This window comes from Simochromis diagramma, unplaced genomic scaffold (genome assembly GCF_900408965.1).
Source record: "Simochromis diagramma unplaced genomic scaffold, fSimDia1.1 OVJJ01000802.1, whole genome shotgun sequence".
NCBI lineage: Eukaryota > Metazoa > Chordata > Actinopteri > Cichliformes > Cichlidae > Simochromis > Simochromis diagramma.
The window spans coordinates 3,509,998-3,529,109 of record NW_024387492.1 but is presented as its reverse complement, the minus strand read 5'-3'; the positions used below and the strand labels follow the sequence as shown (position 1 = coordinate 3,529,109).

Below are 19,112 nucleotides of genomic sequence, written 5' to 3'. Positions count from 1 at the left end.
AAAAAGGTCCTTGGTGTGCCAAGAAATCTGTATACAGGGGAGAAGGCCTTTAAAACCTGTATTTAATGGTCATCAGGCCAGAAATTAAGATGAATACAGATGTTTCAACTTCCTGGGACCAGTTTTGGGAGGGTCTTTTTCTGTCCCAGCATGACTGCCACAATGCACAAACCAAGATCCATAAAGGTGTGGTTAGTTAAGTATGTTGTGGGAGAATTCAACCCCACCTAGCATTTTTCGGATGAACTAATATGGAGATACATCATAATCTGATTTGTCCATGTATTTTATCTCAGTTTCAAAACGTGATATGTTGTTACCATTTTTATTTAACTGTGGGTTTAAATTATATGCAGTCATTGCACGTCTGTTTTTATCACCTTGAATTTTCCTGAAATCTATAATAATAATAATAATAATAATGATAATAATAAACATGAATTCTCAGTCTTCGCTTCGACAAAACAGGGAATAAGGGTGGTCATTATAAAAAAATATGTTTCAACTGTACTAATTGTTTACTACAACTGAAACGACATCAATAGCTGAATAACCCAATAAAGCAAATGAAATATACACATACACTAACAACTGTTTGTGTCGCTCATCTCTACGACAGTCAAATATCTTTGCTGTAACATGTATTTCCGGTGTAATAGGTCAAAGGGTACTGTAGTTGATTCTCGCAACCGATTGGCTGACTGTCTCTGTTGTCAAACTCCATTGGCTACAGGCACACACGCCTGTCATCAGTCTGAACAAGAAAACAAACGACAAGGTCAGAATTCTGTTGTAATATCTCTGAAAATACTCACTGTTAAACACGCGAGGCACCAATATGCCTCATGTTGTATACCACTGTTTTGCTTTTACGTTTACGCCATTGCAAACGAGTGCAGCTCGGTAGCGTTTTACGGCTAGCTGACTTAGCTTAGCAACGAGTCTAGTCTTTTGTTTTTTTTTGCATATTGCTCTCATATAAGTCTGTAGTTTTATTCCACCACAGCGACTTAAACAGCGCGTGGTTTTGTAATTTGATAAAGTGTGATGTAGTCATGTATTTATTCAGTTTGTTTCTTTACCACTATGCTAATAACTAGTTAGCATCTTCTCTTTTAATTTCTTATCATCTGCAAGTTAAAATACGCCACGAAAGAGCAGGTGTCCACCGCCTGTTACTTAACTTGATTTAGTCACATTGAAATGCATTTTAAAGGTCAACAAACCATAAAAATTTGATGTGCAGAATATTCAGTCAAATCTGATTCAATCTGCATAAAAGTTTGCAAACTTTGCACACATAAGATTTTAAAAGCTTCTCCTCTGGTAGGTATGCTTCTACCAATAACTTTCAATCTAAAATATAAATGATCTTATAAATTACATTTTAGAACTGAGTGCCATATCTCTGTCTTGTAAATGTCTCTGCTGGTACCCAGGACCAAACCTAGCCGTGACCACAATACCTCGGTCTGCCCTGCAACCGTCCAACACGGCCCATCTCTGTAAACTTAACCACATCACTGCAGACTACCTAACCTGCACTTACAATCTGCTATAAAGTTTGAGTACATGGATTTATTATCATTTAATTTGCTTTCAAAAACACTTTAGGATATGAAACAGGCAACTCTAGCAATGCATGCAAAATATCTTCCAAAGTAAATGAGAACATTGCATGTAAGCTTTACATTTCTAGTTTATCAAGTGCTGCTGTGTTTTGTATTAAACTGTCAAACAGATTTAATTAGTCATTAACTGGAAATTGCCAGATTGTTCCAACTTACTACAACTGCTGATTTGAGCAGCTTTTTCTTTTCTGCCTCCAGGTTTTTCCATGTGTGAGTGATTAAGCCAACAGTAAGCATGCTGACCGCACAGAGGGCATGTGCAGCGATGGCTGCCCGGCACCTGGTTAGAACTTCAGTCTCCTCATCCCTCACACACTGCTCTCTGATCCATACTTCAGTACCCTGTCAGGACCGTGCTGAGCTGCATTCTGAATGGGCCAGTCTGGCTAAGAAACAGCTGAAGGGGAAGAACCCAGAAGATCTGATCTGGCACACTCCTGAGGGGATTAACATCAAGCCCGTGTACACCAAAACAGACTCAAAAGATGTTGCTGATGAACTGCCAGGAGTGTTTCCTTACACTAGAGGGCCCTATCCCACCATGTACACATACAGACCTTGGACTATCAGGCAGTATGCTGGATTCAGCACTGTTGAGGAGAGCAATAAGTTCTATAAAGACAACATAAAGGGTAGGTTTTGTTGTGGTCTACGTTTTTCACATTTCTGCCAAGCTTGCATTGAAATAATTATTACGCTACTCTTTGACCCTCTCGTTTCAGCTGGTCAGCAGGGTCTTTCTGTGGCCTTTGACCTCCCAACACACCGTGGTTATGACTCGGACAACCCCAGGGTCCACGGAGATGTGGGCATGGCTGGAGTGGCTATAGATACAGTTGAGGACATGAAGTTGCTCTTTGATGGAATCCCATTGGAGAAGATGTCTGTTTCAATGACTATGAATGGAGCAGTTATCCCTGTGTTGGCAATGTTTATTGTCACTGGAGAGGAGCAGGGCGTTCCAAAAGAGAAACTAACTGGCACGATTCAAAATGATATTTTGAAGGAATTTATGGTGCGCAACACCTATATTTTCCCCCCGGAACCTTCCATGCACGCCATTGCAGACATCTTTGCATATACCTCTAAGGTATGTAATAGCACAGGTTTAATGAAACCTTTTTTCCGGTGCTGTTGAACACAATGTAACTGATTTACTACCACGGTCATGTTCACAGCACATGCCTAAGTTCAACTCCATATCCATCAGTGGTTACCATCTTCAGGAGGCCGGTGCCGATGCCATCTTGGAAGTAGCCTACACCATTGCTAACGGCCTGGAGTACTGCCGCACTGGACTGAAAGCAGGGTTAACCATAGATGAATTTGCTCCAAGGTAAAAGTTGACAAAGTGTTTTAATAATAATGTTATTTAATAATAGTTTATATTATAGGTATTCCTCTATATTTAATACATTTTCAAATATATAGATTCAGTCACAGGGGTGCCAATGATTGGAACCTTATTTTTTATAAAAGCTGTTTAAACATTTCACATCTGGAGTCTGGTGGTCTTTATATTTAAGGTTGTGGTGTCATTATGCCAGTATTGAAACAGCTCCAGTGAGCCTCCAGATAAGTTTGTTAGGTTACAAGACATGTTTAGAAAAGGCTTAAAATATTTAAACTAAATAATTCCACTGAGAGGAATCCATCTACTACTGGTGCAGGTTACCAGTCAATTGCTGCTCCAGCAAATTAAACCCAGGATCGAACCAATATATTAGCTTGTCTAAATGTGTCCATTTAGCAAAGGTGGAAAGTAACGAATTACATTTACTTGCGTTACTGTAATTGAGTAGTTTTTTGTGTATTTGTACTTTTTAAAGTCATTTTTCAAGTCGGTAATTTTACTTTTACTTAAGTATATTTTTTAAAAAGTATTGTACTTCGCTACATTTTCAATCACACCTGTTACTGAGTAAATTAAAAGAACAAACAAAAAAAACCTCCAACATTGTGCTTCGGAAATACTGCAGGGAATGATGGGTAGTAGAACAAATTGGCATTGGGTCACGATAAAGATGGAGTCTGACATTGGTGGTACGGATCCAGCGAAAAAAGAAACCCCGTCGAATTCTGCTGACTCTGAACTCGAAGAAACCGATCTGAACCCCTGGCCGTATTTAAGGGACCATTTCGGCTTCAAGTGCAAGAAAGGCAACAGCTTTATTATGCAGTGTAAGCTGTGTTTGCCCAGAGAGACAGAGTTAGCAGCTTTTAGAAATTCCACATCAAACCTGCGCAAGCATGTAGAGGTAAGTTAAATGAAACTTGTACATTTATTTTAGCAAAAAGGCTGTGCTCAAGTTAATCACATTAAGTTAAGACATAAGCTGTTATTGGGCACGTTGTTGTCCACGCAACTTAAAATTTTTTTACTCGATTGGTAAATTGCCAAAAGAAAATGTGTTTACTTACAATTTTCCTGTTTGTTAATAATAATAATTTATTTTAAAAAAATAGTTAAATTAGACAGAAGACAGAAGCGGCTACTTTCTTACTTAACCCACATATGTTCACACGTGTGCAGAGGTGTTTTTTTTCTGTTCTCAATAGGGGTGCAACGATACTCGTATCGATATTGAACCGTTCGATACAGTGCTTTCGGTTCGGTACGCATATGTAGGAACAATACAAAATTTGTAATTTATTTTATCAACTTAACTTCTAATGATGCTGTCTGTGTTGAGCGCTCAGTGAATCTGCGTTCGACTACTCCGCCTAGGCTGCACTGTCGAGCGCAGATCCACTGAGCGCTCAACACAGACAGCATATTCAGAAGGAAGAGCGCAGGGCAAGCTAGCGAGACAGAAGTTAAGCTCTCCTTGCAACATGGCAAATTGAACCTCCCCCACCCTCATTCAGATCTGGCGTTTGGAATTATGTTGGTTTTCATGTGACGTATGACCCTGAAGGTAAGCGCGTCATGGACTAAAGTAAAACAGTATGTTGGATGTGCCACGCAATGCTCAATTACATGGGTGGGAACTAGTGTGTTAGCGCAGTTAGCTCGTTAATGTGTTGGCGGTCTAGCCCCATGCAGGGGTAGCTCATTAACGGAGATTTGCCGTGTTGTGGCATTAACGTCATTTCAACGAGATTAACGCTGACAGCACTAGTGGGAACACAACGAATATGACTGCACATTTACACCGACATCATCCTAGTGCAAAGACAAGTGGAAGCAGACAAAAACAACAAGCATGCATGCTACAAACTTTACCCGAGTCATTTAGACAGCCGTTAGCACATGATTCTCCTTATGGGGACCTGATATGTTTAATATTGTGGCGAGGTCAGACAACGAGGAGACGGAGGTGTCGTTTGGTTTTGCTTCCCGTGAGCTAGCCAGGGAGCACAGCCGTTTATTGACATCTGCAGAAGAACACTGCCGCTAGCTAACTGCTCAGCGCAGCAACCGCACAGCAACAACAACACACAGAGCGCCCTCTGACCCCGGAAGGACACACCGTCGCAGCGAGAAGGCGTCACCCGTCACTATGGCAACATAAACAAAACATAACTGTACAAACAGAACCCCGAACAGCCCTGACCCGCTACAATATGCTGCTGAGAATATAGCCCAGAAGAAGCATATAGTATAGCTTTTATTTTGGAAAGAGCCATTTCTCTGTAATAAACTCTTTTCCAAAGATGAGTGATTCCTCAATCAGATACAGGTGTTATCGCGCCAGATCCGCGGCCCCGAACCGTAGTAAGGAAACCTCTGGCAGTTACTTGAAGGTTCCCTAACTGACTCGTAACTGCTTTACCGAACTTTATTTCTTCTCTAAGGCACGAACACTGCGTACAGTGAGCTGAAACAGTTTACTCACAGCGAGCATCGCCGACACAACTCTGGCTGTCGAGGGAGTTATTATATTCCTTTTATTTATTTTCTTTTCGACTCTTCTGTAGCTAACCGTTACTTTTTCCCCTTCTCCGCTCTCTCTCTTCCCACACACCAGGCAGTCCCGCTACACACATCCCGAATACATTTTCCATCAGGCTTCATCCTTAAAGGGCCATGCCTGTAACACAGGGCTTGCAAAATCGCTAGCCCGACGTCCCGGGGCTAGCGATTTTTCCAGTCGAGCTACCAAAATCTATCTCTGCCCTGCCTGTCGGGCTATTGTAGGAAGAAAAAATATATGTCAATGCTTTTGCATTCTTTCGGAAATGTAGCTGGGTAATTATGTCATTGGCATCGGTGAGCCACTGTCAATATGTGACATATTGAAATCGCGTTTGAATTTGCGCTTGTTTTTTGCTTTCACTTTGCAAATGTCCAGGTGCCTTCTTTTGGTGCACCAGCCGGTCACAACCGGCGGGGGAAAAGTCACTCGGGTCAGAACATGGGGTGCCACCATCATCCCACTTCTGACACCAATGTGGCGAGCTCAGACAACGAGGAGACGGAGGTGTCGTTTGGTCTTGCTTCCCGTGAGCTAGCCAGGGAGCACAGCCGTTTATTGACATCTGCAGAAGAACACTGCCGCTAGCTAACTGCTCAGCGCAACAACCCCACAGCAACAACAACAACACACAGGGCGCCCTCTGACCCCGGAAGGACACACCGTGGCAGCGAGAGGGCGTCACCCGTCACTATGGCAACATAAACAAAACATAACTGTACAAACAGAACCCCGAACAGCCCTGACCCGCTACAATATGCTGCTGAGAATATAGCCCAGAAGAAGCGTATAGTATAGCTTTTATTTTGGAAAGAGCCATTTCTCTGTAATAAACTCTCTTTTCCAAAGATGAGTGATTCCTCAATCAGATACAGGTGTTACCGCGCCAGATCCGCGGCCCCGAACCGTAGTAAGGAAACCTCTGGCAGTTACTTGAAGGTTCCGTAACTGACATGTAGCCGGTAACAGCTTACTATACAGGTCAACTCCGCTAGCAAAAAGATCGAAGGAGGCGTAGGAAACTGCTTTACCGAACTTTATTTCTTCTCTAAGGCACGAACACCGCGTACAGTGAACTGAAACAGTTTACTCACAGCGAGCATCGCCGACACAACTCTGGCTGTTGAGGGAGTTATTATATTCCTTTTATTTATTTTCTTTTCGTCTCTTCTGTAGCTAACCGTTACTTTTTCCCCTTCTCCGCTCTCTCTCTTCACACACACCAGGCAGTCCCGCTACACACATCCCGAATACATTTCCCATCAGGCTTCATCCTTAAAGGGCCATGCCTGTAACACAGGGCTTGCAAAATCGCTAGCCCGACGTCCCGGGGCTAGCGCCCTCCACACAGGGCGCCCTCTGACCCCGGAAGGACACACCGTCGCAGCGAGAGGGCGTCACTAGTCACTATGGCAACATAAACAAAACATAACTGTACAAACAGAACCCCGAACAGCCCTGACCCGCTACAATATGCTGCTGAGAATATAGCCCAGAAGAAGCGTATAGTATAGCTTTTATTTTGGAAAGAGTCATTTCTCTGTAATAAACTCTCTTTTCCAAAGATGAGTGATTCCTCAATCAGATACAGGGCTTGCAAAATCGCTAGCGATTTTTCCAGTCGGGCTACCAAAATCTATCTCTGCCCTGCCCGTCGGGCTATTGTAGGAAGGAAAAATATATGTCAATGCTTTTGCATTCTTTCGGAAATGTAGCTGGGTAATTATGTCATTGGCATCGGTGAGCCACTGTCAATATGTGACATATTGAAATCGCGTTTGAATTTGCGCTTGTTTTTTGCTTTCACTTTGCAATCGCGCAAACTGTGTATAGAGAGCGACAGTACTGATTGGTGAGTGATGATAATTTGCGCACCAATTCCTCTGACATCGTCTTATCAATCGTTAGCTTACTATGCAAACATGACAAGTGAAATCTCCCACAGCAAGCTTAAACATATGAGAGGTTGATCGCGCAGAGAATCGCTGACCGTTATATGTGTGTGTGTGTGTGTGTGTGTGTGTGTAAAAGCAGCAGGATATATATTTTAAGTTCTGCTGAGGCAAATAAGACAGGTCAGGGTGAAGAAGTGACAGCCAAAGAAAAGCTCACCACAAAACGGAAAAGTTTATATATATATAAAAAGAGTTTTGCTCTGAACTGTATTTTATTTCTTGAGAAGACTAATCACTGTAGGGAACCTAATTCCTATTAAGAAGCCTATCTTTCCCATTTTTTGACACAAATCTGGGGTTGGAGGCATTTGATGAACTTGCAATGAATGACCCAAATATGTGATGAAAAACCTTTCCATGTCTTTCCTGTAATTGCTGCTTAGCAGCTGACGTGCACACTGATGCCAGGATATTTGCAGTGTGCCAAAATCAATTGAAATAGTAGCTTCGCCAATTTATTGCCGGGGCTGTGCTTTTCATAAATGTCAGACTGAGACAGATCAGGCAGTTGAATTAGGTTGGATATAAAATTGTAATTATTCAGATCGTTATTATTTGGCGCGGTCTGCAGTTGATTTTGGATGATGTACCCTCTTGATTTGGAAAGTGCTGGTTAAGGATGGCAAATAACAGGAAGGGAAGAAAGGCTATATCCCAAACAAAGATCTGATTGATCTGATTTTTAGCTAACTTGTACCACATACCAGTGGTGTATGTGACAGTTATTATCTGGCTGCTTAGTGACATTTATATAATCCATAATAAGGCACCAAGGCCAAGCTCTTTTTCTGTATAGAAAACACTAAATTCTACGCTAGTGTGTCACTTGTAATTTTTAACAAACCTCTCTTTTGACATTTTTGTGTTTTTCTTTTCAGGCTGTCGTTCTTCTGGGGCATCGGGATGAATTTCTACATGGAAATTGCCAAGCTGAGGGCAGCCAGGAGGTTATGGGCTACGCTCATTAAAGACAATTTCCAGCCCAAGAATGCCAAGTCTCTCCTCCTGCGCACACACTGCCAGACCTCAGGCTGGTCTCTCACTGAACAAGTAAGTATGAATTGTTTTATTGAATGCTCTCACAAGTACGAGGAGATAATTGGCCAACTTTGAGATCCCGAATTGTTAGATTTCGAAATCTGCAAATAAAGACAGAAATGTAAAAATGAAAATTGTAAATGAATTAATCAGTATTAATGTGCCATGTGACCGCTCTCAGGATCCATACAACAATGTGATCCGCACGGTGATTGAAGCCATGGCCGCTGTGTTTGGGGGGACCCAGTCGCTGCACACCAACTCTTTCGATGAAGCTCTGGGCTTGCCCACCGTGAAAAGCGCTCGCATCGCCAGGAACACTCAGATCATCATCCAGGAGGAGTCGGGCATCCCCAAAGTTGCAGATCCTTGGGGAGGCTCGCACATGATGGAGGCTCTCACAGATGATGTCTATAACACTGCTTTGAAGGTTGGTCGCAGGGCCAAAGGCAGTAACCAGAGCGGTGAATTCATTATTGATTAACCATTAACCATTTTTGACCTGAATCTTGTATTGTGCAGGCTTTATTTCTCCTTTGCTCCAAGTGCTCTTGCTGTAGCTTTAGAACAGCAACCCATAATCATAAAGAGATTCTTTTATAGCCGGTCTTTTGCTTTTTATAGTTTATTAAAGACATCGAAGAGATGGGAGGCATGGCCAAAGCGGTAGCCGAGGGAATTCCAAAGCTCCGTATTGAGGAATGTGCTGCTCGTAGACAGGCCCGCATTGACTCAGGTACTGCATAAAGGTGACTTCTTCATAAGGCCTTAAAGCCTCTCTTTCTTTAACCTCCCTCCTGACTTTAATTACTTAAAGCAGTCCTAACATTTAACCTGCCCTCTGCCTGTGCTGCAGTGAAACGGAGAATTTACATCCCAATTCAAAGAGAAAAAAAAGGGATGTCGTTTCAATGTGAATACAGAAAGAAGTGGTTAGCAAATCTCTAAAACCCATATTTTATTCACAATAGAACATAGAAAACATCAAATGTTTCAACTGAGTTTATATTTCATAAAGAGTATTAGCTCATTTTAAAACATGTCTGAAAAAAAGTTGGGACGGTGGCAACGAAAGGCTGGAAAAGTGTCATTTTGTAACTATCTAGGTTAACTGGCAACAGGCCACTAACATGATCGGGTATAAAAAGAGCATCTTAGACAGGCAGATGTTCATCAATCTCCCAAAACTGATTAGATAATTTTAGAATAATTACATGATCTGCAGAACGTAATATCATCAAATGATTCTGAGAATCTGGAGAAATATCTGTGCGATAGGGACAGGATGAAAATCAAGTCTGTGTGTCTGTGACACAAAACAGACACGATTCAGTCACTCAGAAATCAGTGCAGCACTTGCAGAAATCACTGTCTCTGAAGTCAAAGGAGCTTGCAAAGAAAAGCGTCTGGACTTTAAGTTGCTTGAAGATGTTTCACCTCTCATCTGAGAAGCTTCTTCAGCTCTAAGGTCAAATGGTGGAGAGTCCCAGATTTAAACCTAGCCACCATGAAAGGTATAAAACAGGTTTTAGAGCAGCACTTACTCCATCCAGATGTATTTCTTTTTCAGGGAAGGCCTTTCATATTTCAGCAAGATGATGCCAAACGGCATACACTGTCTTTCACAACTGTGTGACTTCGTGCTAAATTCATCAGTTGAAAACATTTGAAATATCATGAAACTAAAAAAATACAAGAAAGCAGACCCAGGACTGTTGAGCAGCTAGAATCCTCCATCAGACATAAACAGGACAACAGTTCTCTCCAGCTGCTCGTCTCCTCCGTTTACAGACTGTCGTTAAAAGAAGAGCTGATGCTGCGCAGCAGTAAACATGGCCGTGTCCCAACTTTTTACAGATGTGTTGCTGCCATGACATTTGAAATGAGCTAATATTTTTATCAAACGCTGCAGTGTCGCAGTTTACATGTATTTGAAGTTGTATATTTAAAAGGATAACCTTTCTCACCAGATCATAATGATCTTCATTTCTTCTCATCTTCCCCCTAATAACTTACCATTTACTTCCTTTGTGTCTGTCATTTATCCTCTGTCATTCTCCTGAATGTTTCAGGCTCAGAAGTTATTGTTGGTGTGAACAAGTACCGTCTGGAGAAAGAGGAGACGGTGGAGGTCCTGGCCATAGATAACACTGTGGTGCGCCAGAAGCAGATTGAAAAACTGAAAAAGGTCAGTGGTACAGTGAACAGCTTGATGAATTGGCAGTATGACAGGTATAATATACGCCTTTCAAAGACACATGCGCCTTTTAATCGGCACAGGAGGTTTTTTTTTTTCTTTAAACTGGAAAAAACGGTTTGCAGAGTTTGGGAAACATCAAGGCTTTCTAATCTTCTAATGGTTTTTTAATTTCACAGTTCCAAAACAGCAATGGTCATTCAAAACACTTTATATTATAAGGTTTGCCCTTTAAAGCCTGAAACATGAAATGTTAGAAATAAAAATCTATTTTCCTTTGAACATTGAGTGTTTATTGAACTTTCTCTCACATTAAAAAAAAAAAAAAAAATAAAAAAAAAAAAATATATATATATATATATATATATATATATATATATTTTTTTTTTTTTTTTTTTTTTTCTTCTTTGCAGTTACTGCTTAAAAACTTATTTTGCACTTTATTTAGGTATTTGGGAGAAGTCTCAAAAACTTTTGTACTGAATACAATAAACTACTTTGTTGGGTTCAGACCCTACAGCTTTATTTAAAATGTAAAAATGTACTTTTCTACATATGATCCCAGTTTGCTGACATAACCAAGTGATGAATATAAAAATTCATCACAATTTTCCGCACACAAAAATAAGTAAGTAAAAAGTAAGTAACATTTATTTATATAGCGCTTTTCACAGATAAAAATCACAAAGTGCTCTACAACACAAGAAATGGAAATATAAAACAATGTGTAACAGTAAATAAAACAACAATGTAAAACAATAAAAACAACCTAAGAAGAAATTAATCAAATGCTCTTCTAAATAAAAATGTCTTCAGCTGTTTTTTATAAGAATCAACGTGCAGCGCAGAGACAGTGGAAGACACAACCGTGATGCCGCTGCCTGATTGGCCCGATCACCACGAGTTTTAAAACGAGTGCGCGGTACCACCAGCAGTCTCTGGTCTAATGAACTTAAAGCTCGAGAAGATGAATGCGGTTTCAGCAGGTCAGATAAATATTGGGGAGCTTGACCATGTAGGGCCCTAAAGGTTAGAACTACAATTTTAAGATGAAACCTAAAACTTACAGGCAACCAGTGAAGGGAGGTTAAAACTGGAGTAATATGAGATCTTCTCTTGGTGCCTGTTAAGAGACGTTCTGCAGCATTGTGCACAGTCTGAAGACGATTTAAGGCCGATTTGTTAAAACAAGTAAAAAGACCGTTACAGTAGTCTGAATGGGAAGAAATAAAAGCATGAATAATAATCTCAAGTTCAGGCTTTGACACCATTAGTCTGAGTTTTGAAATATTCCTTAAATGATAAAAACAAAAGTACCCAAACCTGTATAAGTAGTATAAACAACAGCATGATGGATTAAAACATTTAAGTGCCATGTTTTTATCACATTGCCTCCTTTTCTTTAGGTGAGGGAGAGCCGTGACCCTGAGAAAGCCAAGAAGTGTCTGGCTGCCATTGAGGAGTGTGCCCGAACCAGGGAGGGCAACCTTTTAGCTCTGGCTGTGGAGGCATCAAGAGCCAGGTCAGAACTGACTCAGAAAAGCTCTTTTGATCAGTCTTATGTCTGCGTGAACGCTGCTTCAAAACCTCAGTCAGGCTGCAGTTTTATTCTGGTCTGTTGTTCCTTTGTTAATCATTATTATTATTAGATAACTGCTATTAAATGCACCCGCCCCCATCCTTTGTGAATGTATTTACCACTACACTGTAATCCACTCTGTGCTTTTTCTTCAAGGGGTTTTTGTTTCTGGGTAACTTTTAGCACCGGTTTTCAATTTCCTTTCATACCCAAAACTGTTATGTGACAAACCAAATCACGAGGAATAGAAGGTTAAAAGGCGTAAAACACAGAATATAATCGATATATATATATAATGTCATCTCTACACACCAGCACACCTGCAGCCTGTTCATGTGCTACAGCTTCTACAATACCAGAGTCTGACTGGTGTGTTCTGATAATCTGCAGCAGGTTATTTAATAGTCATTAGTTACTCTGATATTAGGTTAAGAAGCCGGTCACATGTGAAATTAAACGTTATTGTTACATTATCGACCTTACTCTCTGGTCTTATGTGAGAATGTAATAATGAACTGTGTAACACTTGGGTGCAATATTATGTGAAGAGTTCACGTGCTAATTGCAGCTTATTTCCTTGGAGGCAGGGGGATAGCCTGACTGGGAACACTTATAACGGCTTCATATCCGGTTATCTCTAAAAAAAAAACATTTAAATTCCTTCCAATATGTTTTTTCACATAAACACAAGTGCCTCGCTAATTTACATTTCAACAGCTGATTTAAAATTAGCAGTAAAATTACGTATCTGTTGCTTTTTTATTACCCTCTGCGGATCAGTGACGACACGAGAGCTCCCATAATTCACAATGAGCATACAATGATAAAATTTGTTATGCTATAATTAAAAAACAGGCTATTAGTGTATTGAGTGGGGATATCTTAAAATAGTGCTTAATGATTATTTATCACTCGAATCTGCTCCTTTCTGCAGATGCTCTGTTGGTGAGATAACCGAAGCCATGAAGAAGGTGTTTGGTGAACACAAGGCCAGCACCAGGATGGTGAGCGGGGCTTACCGCACTGAGTTCGGAGAGCATGAAGAGATCACTCTGGCCAACAACAGGTAGAAAATAATAACAATTTATTTCATGACCTTTATAATTTACATGCTAGACTCTCGATTTGCTGATTCAAGTAAAATTCTTCTTCCCCCCCCATAAAAACAAACAAACAAAGAGTTGCAGAGTTCAAGAGCCATGAGGGGAGGAATCCTCGATTGCTGGTGGCAAAGATGGGGCAGGATGGTCACGACAGAGGTGCCAAAGTTATCGCCACGGGGTTTGCAGACCTGGGCTTCGATGTAGACATCGGACCACTGTTTCAGGTGAATGTTGTACCAAGGAAATAGGACGTTTTACTGCCTGTAATGACCTCAATCTGATAATATATGTATCAGAATTGTTTCGTTTTGTTCATTTGTTTCAAAATTCAAATTCAAATTCAAATTTTATTTGTCACGTACACAGTCATACACAGTACGATATGCAGTGAAATGCTTACACAACTGCTCGTGACCTAAAGAAAAACAAAGGGCTATGAATAAGATAGGAAATAAATATGAAAATTAAAAAGGGTAAATTTAACTAGGAAGGAATAAAATAAAATATAAAAATTAAAGTTAAAAATGAAATAACTGCACAACAACAAATTAGAATGAAGGGTAAATTTAACTGGGAAGGAATAAGATCAAATATATAAATTAAAGTTGAAAATAAAATAACTGTACAACAAAATACACAATATAGAAATATATAAGAATGTATGAAGAAATATACACATACAATAACAGCAGCTGTACAAGTATTAAATGGAAATGAAGAATATAATGTCCAGTGTTGTGCAATCCACATTTGTGTCTTGTGCAGTGCAAATATGCTTATGAAGTGATTCGATTAGATGACCACGCATCTAATCGAATTAGTGTAAACAATGTCCAGAATGTCCAGTGTGTGTGTAAGAACTGTATGTGTGGGTCAGTACTGTGTGGTGTGTGATTGAGAGACCGTATCGCCTGCGGGAAGAAGCTCCTCCTCAGTCTCTCTCTGTTGGTCTTCAGGGAGCGGAATCGCTTTCCTGACCTCAACAGAGAGAACAGTCGTTGTTGGGATGGCTGAGGTCCTTCACGATCTTCCTGGCCTTGGTCCAGCACCACCTGCTGTAGATTGAGTGCAGGTCAGGGAGCTCAGGGCGGATGGTGCGCTCAGCTGATCGCACAACCCTCTGTAGAGCTCGTCTGTCCTGCATGGTGCTGTTCCCGAACCAGGTTGAGATGTTTCCCGTCAGGATGCTCTCTATGGTGCACGAGTAAAAGTTCCTGAGTTTCGGTACCGGTACCGTGTTATTGTCGGTGCTTACTGCAGCTGTCACACTCGAGTGGAAGAGAAGTGTTATTAATATACATACAATACAAAAACTGTAGGCTCAGGGCTCTGAGCTGCAGCAGGCTATGTCGATTGGGTGTCTGCACTAAGTTCGGCATCGATATGGGGCTCCGTGGGGAGCCCGAGACCACCAGGTTGTCTAAGGAGAGGTGCAGCTGCGCCCAGGCCACACCCCGCCACATGCGGTTTTTCTGTTATTTGAAGTGTCCGAGGCATTTAAAAGGTCTTCTTTTGTGTTAAAGAGTAGTTAAAATAATAACTGATGCTCACACCTCAGATTTCTATGTAATCGGAAAGGTTTTGCTCTCTACATAATGCTCTGTAATGTGTAGTACTGACAAGCTACATCAAGAAATGGCGACGAACCCCGACTCCATACCGCATTAGCTTTAAGTGAATTTCAGATGCATATATAAGCTGAAGACATGCTGTTGGCGATTGTCATGACTTTTTAAAAATGAATGACATGCCGCTGAAGTCATACAGACGCAATCTCCGCATCTTTGTTGGACAGTTCAAAAGTTCAGACAACCTAAAGGTGCTTATTTAAGCTTCGCCAGATGATCTCATGGTCTGTGTGCATTTTGAATTGAGCCCTACAGCTAATTATGTCACACTTTGTTGGCATGAGTTCGCACCACTGATCACAGGGCTTGGTGTTAAGCTCAGCTGGTGGTGGTAAGTAAAGCGTGGCGTTAAACTGCTGTTATTTTTAGCCCAGCTCATAAAAAAAGACAGAGGGAACTCAAGTATTAATATTCAAGTGTTACGCTGTTTCTGAAAAAACTGGAAAAATTAATCAAGACGACATATCAAATATTGAAACTAAGAGATGCGACTGTGAAATAGGATTTAGAAAACACTCATTAAAAACTGTTGGGAGTGACTTCACGTTGTAATGCTTTACACAGTTGCCTAACAACCAAGAGATCCCCGCTTAGATGGTGGGAGGAGACAAAAATCTCTCTGGGGTTTTGTCAGGAAAAAAATTAAGAGAAATGTATAATGGAAAAATAAATCTAGTAATGTGAGTGAGAGTCTTTTAGAAGTAATGATGGGCTCTGTGAAAGACTGTGTAGGCACAGTCAACAAATTAAAAAATAACATTTCTATGGAAAAGCCTTTTATTGTTATTAAAATGTGACACATGAAAACAAAAAGACACATTAAGTGATCTTTGGGCATTTTGGCAGTTCTACATATAAAAAAAATGACATTTTGAGAACAATACAGTAGCAGCATTACTGTTGCATTCATGTTTATTTTCCTCAAATCCTGCCCACCTCACTCTGAGTTGTTTGTGTGTTTTCCTCTTCTTTCTTTCTCCTAAACAGACCCCCCGGGAGGTGGCCCAGCAGGCGGTCGATGCAGACGTTCACTGCGTCGGGGTCAGCACGCTGGCCGCAGGACACAAGACCCTGGTGCCAGAGCTCATCAAGGAACTCCAAAAACTCAACAGGCCAGATATACTTGTCATCTGTGGAGGTGTCATCCCACCCCAGGTAAGCAGTCCATGCATGGTTTCCTTTGGATAATTAAAGCATTCCAGAGGATTTTATCTCCTAATGCGCCTTTTTTTTTAGATTGTAGGTTTGAAATTAAACAGATAGACGAAAAACACAAGCTATAAATGCTCAAGTGTCTTTCTTTCCATCCCTTTCCTATTAGCTTAATATTTGCTGAACACTTAAATCCTTTTACCTTTCAAGGATTATTGAAGTTGTGGTAATTAATTGACAATATCCATCCCACTCCAGATAATAAAAGTTTAATTACTATTTCGTTTTTTAAGAGTGCATCGCCTTTTTAAAGATTAAAACATTTACCAACATTGCCTGAACACCGTGAATCTAAACCGTGTGACGCCTCTGTTTGAATGCAGGACTACGAGTTCTTGTACCACAGTGGCGTATGCGCCATCTTTGGCCCAGGAACCAGGATCCCACAGGCTGCAGTGGAGGTTATTGACAACATTGAGAAGAGCCTGGAAAAGAATCGACAAGCAATGTGAAAGCTAACTGCAAAAAGCGAACTGCTTGTTCAAGCATCTGTACAGGATCAGTGTGACTGGTAGCACGAGGATGTAAAAGAAAAAGCAAGACTAATTGTTACATTTAGTTTTTTGTGTGTTCATTAACGACACTCAAAATGAACAATGCAACGTCAGACAAACCTCCTCAGTAGGATTTGAATGACGTTTGTTAATGATTTCACCCTTTGCATCATACCTGTGTGTGATCTGTATTGATTTCTTAATCAGTCTGATTATATTACATCTGAAATTCCAGAAAATTCCAAAGTGTAAAAGAAAGCACTTATCATACACTGTTATTCCAATTAGGATTATGATGTGACAGAAATTTGCCCTTTTTTCTTTACAATCCAAGATAAAACACGGGGAAAACCACAAACCTGCTTTGAATGTATTTTTTGAAATGTCTCTGTGTAATTTAATAACGTAGCAGAGTGTGATTAGTGCCAGTGTGGTGGAGATGGATCAATCCTCTTATATAACTTCATCCCTGCCTCTTATTTTCATGGATATGATAGTCCTGTAAGTGGCCTTCTGTCGCTCTGATCTCGACTCTTTGCATCAATCATAAATTTGTTCCGAGGATAAAACCCCGTCACAGTGGTCGGAGTTTATGAAGCCGTTAGAGAAAAGTATTTTTCTGATTGTGACTCTGAATTCGGTTTACTGGTCTTTACTCAAAATAAATACTGTGAACTTTGGAAATGTATAAGCTGAAGCATGTTCTTGTTGTGAAAGGACAAAAGTTGACAATTTAGTTGCAGGTGCATAATGGTCTGGTCTGAGTATCTTAGGAACTACTGATTTACTGGGATTTCCACACACAACCATCTGTAGACTTTATAGAAAATGGTGTGAAAAAGAGAAAAATATCCAGTGAGCAGCAGCTGAGTGAAAAGGCCTTGATGATGTCAGAGCTCGGAGGAAAGTGGCCTGCTTTAGCTGATAAGAAGGTAACAAAAAACAAGTAACTTACATGAACTCTTGTTACAACCAAGGAAGGCAGAAGAGCATCTCTAAATGCACAGTGCAGAGTAGAGTTTGCATGGGCTCACCAAAATTGATGAAGATCATAAAAATGCTTCCATTACTGATGAGTCTCAATTTCAGCCCTGACATTTGACTGAGAGGCTCAGAATCTGGCTTGACCTCCTAGGACCTGCCGTCCACATATGTGGACATCACATTTTGGGTTATTTGGACCAAAATACTCAATTTTGCTCTACATGGGCCTGATATCCACTTACGAGGACATTATACTGCTACTGTTCTGTCAAAATTTTAAATGAATATCCTCATTTGTGGCTCTCATTTTCTTTAAAACAAAAATAAGGTAAAAAAAAAAAATCTGGTAATTATTTGTTTTTTTCCGTTCTTCGGGCCTCAATATGCCCAAATATCAAAGAGAAATTAAAAATGCATGTCGTGGAAGAGTCTTTGGAGGATAAACATGAAAGCAGGACTCCGTCCTTCCTGGGTGCAGACTCCTGGTGGTGGTTCAATGGCGTGGGAGACATTTTTGGGCGGCTCCTTGTACCAAGTGAACATTGACGCCACAGCCTGAGTATTTTTGTTTTGAACGTCCATTCCTTCATGACCACAGTGCACCCATATTTTAATGTCACTCACTAGAGTTCAGATCATTGGAAACTGGTTTCTTAACACGACGATGAGTTCACTGTATTCAAATGGCACAGTCACCAGATCTCCACCTTTGGGATTTGGTGGAGCACATGGTTACAGTTTGTATTCTGCTCTCAAGATGACCTTTAATTGAATCAAGGCACATCTGAAATGCACACTAAGAGGAAAGCAATACATGTATATGAAATACTTGCAAATTCACACCCTTCTGCCTTTAATGGATTTATACGTCAGCTGGCGTTGGCGACCTTTATGCCCCGATTTTAACCCTCTCAGGCTCAAATTAAACTTTTTGTTGCTAATGCACAACCAAGTCCTGCAGTGGTACTTTGGAGTAAAAAAAAAAAAACTCATAAAATATGTATGTGGGGTAATCAGGTTGTTAGTTTTTAACTGTTGCAAATCGGCAACGCCTGCCTTGAGAGGGTTAAAACGAGACTAAGAAAACATAGACTTAAATGTCAGTCTTCTTTCATTATTCGTGTTGGAGATCGAATGTGTGATTGTCATTTTCCAAGACTTTAATGCATTCATTAAGTGTTTATTTTCAAATATGCACAATCCCTTATATACATAAATATGTTCAGTGTTCAGAACGCTACATTCACAAATCACGATCGTCAACAGTAGTTACAAGTTGCAAGAAATAAAAAAAGTCTACTTGCCACACACAACAAAATTAAAAAAACAAGTTAAAAAAACAAATTAAAAACAAGATCAACTCCAAAGAGAGGG

At 40.5% G+C, this 19,112-nt stretch overlaps 1 protein-coding gene across 1 annotated transcript; it reads left to right on the top strand.

Moving 5' to 3' along the window:
- Positions 1-655: 655 nt before the first annotated feature.
- Positions 656-17,438, top strand: mut (methylmalonyl CoA mutase). The gene is made up of 13 exons (XM_040017348.1): positions 656-778; positions 1,830-2,263; positions 2,354-2,721; positions 2,810-2,967; positions 8,382-8,553; positions 8,723-8,971; positions 9,166-9,277; positions 10,614-10,729; positions 12,145-12,260; positions 13,252-13,383; positions 13,497-13,644; positions 16,036-16,203; positions 16,584-17,438. The coding sequence occupies exons 2-13, from the start codon at positions 1,867-1,869 to the stop codon at positions 16,710-16,712; spliced, it is 2,265 nt and encodes a 754-aa protein (XP_039873282.1). The 5' UTR covers positions 656-778; positions 1,830-1,866; the 3' UTR covers positions 16,713-17,438.
- The last annotated feature ends 1,674 nt before the right edge of the window (positions 17,439-19,112 follow it).

Excerpts from the sequence above, each read along its gene's own strand:
- mut (XM_040017348.1), top strand. The coding sequence starts at position 1,867 with ATGCTGACCGCACAGAGGGCATGTGCAGCGATGGCTGCCCGGCACCTG. Across the intron at positions 2,722-2,809 it reads TCTTTGCATATACCTCTAAG|CACATGCCTAAGTTCAACTC; the intron begins GTATGTAATAGC and ends TCATGTTCACAG. Across the intron at positions 2,968-8,381 it reads ATAGATGAATTTGCTCCAAG|GCTGTCGTTCTTCTGGGGCA; the intron begins GTAAAAGTTGAC and ends TTTTCTTTTCAG.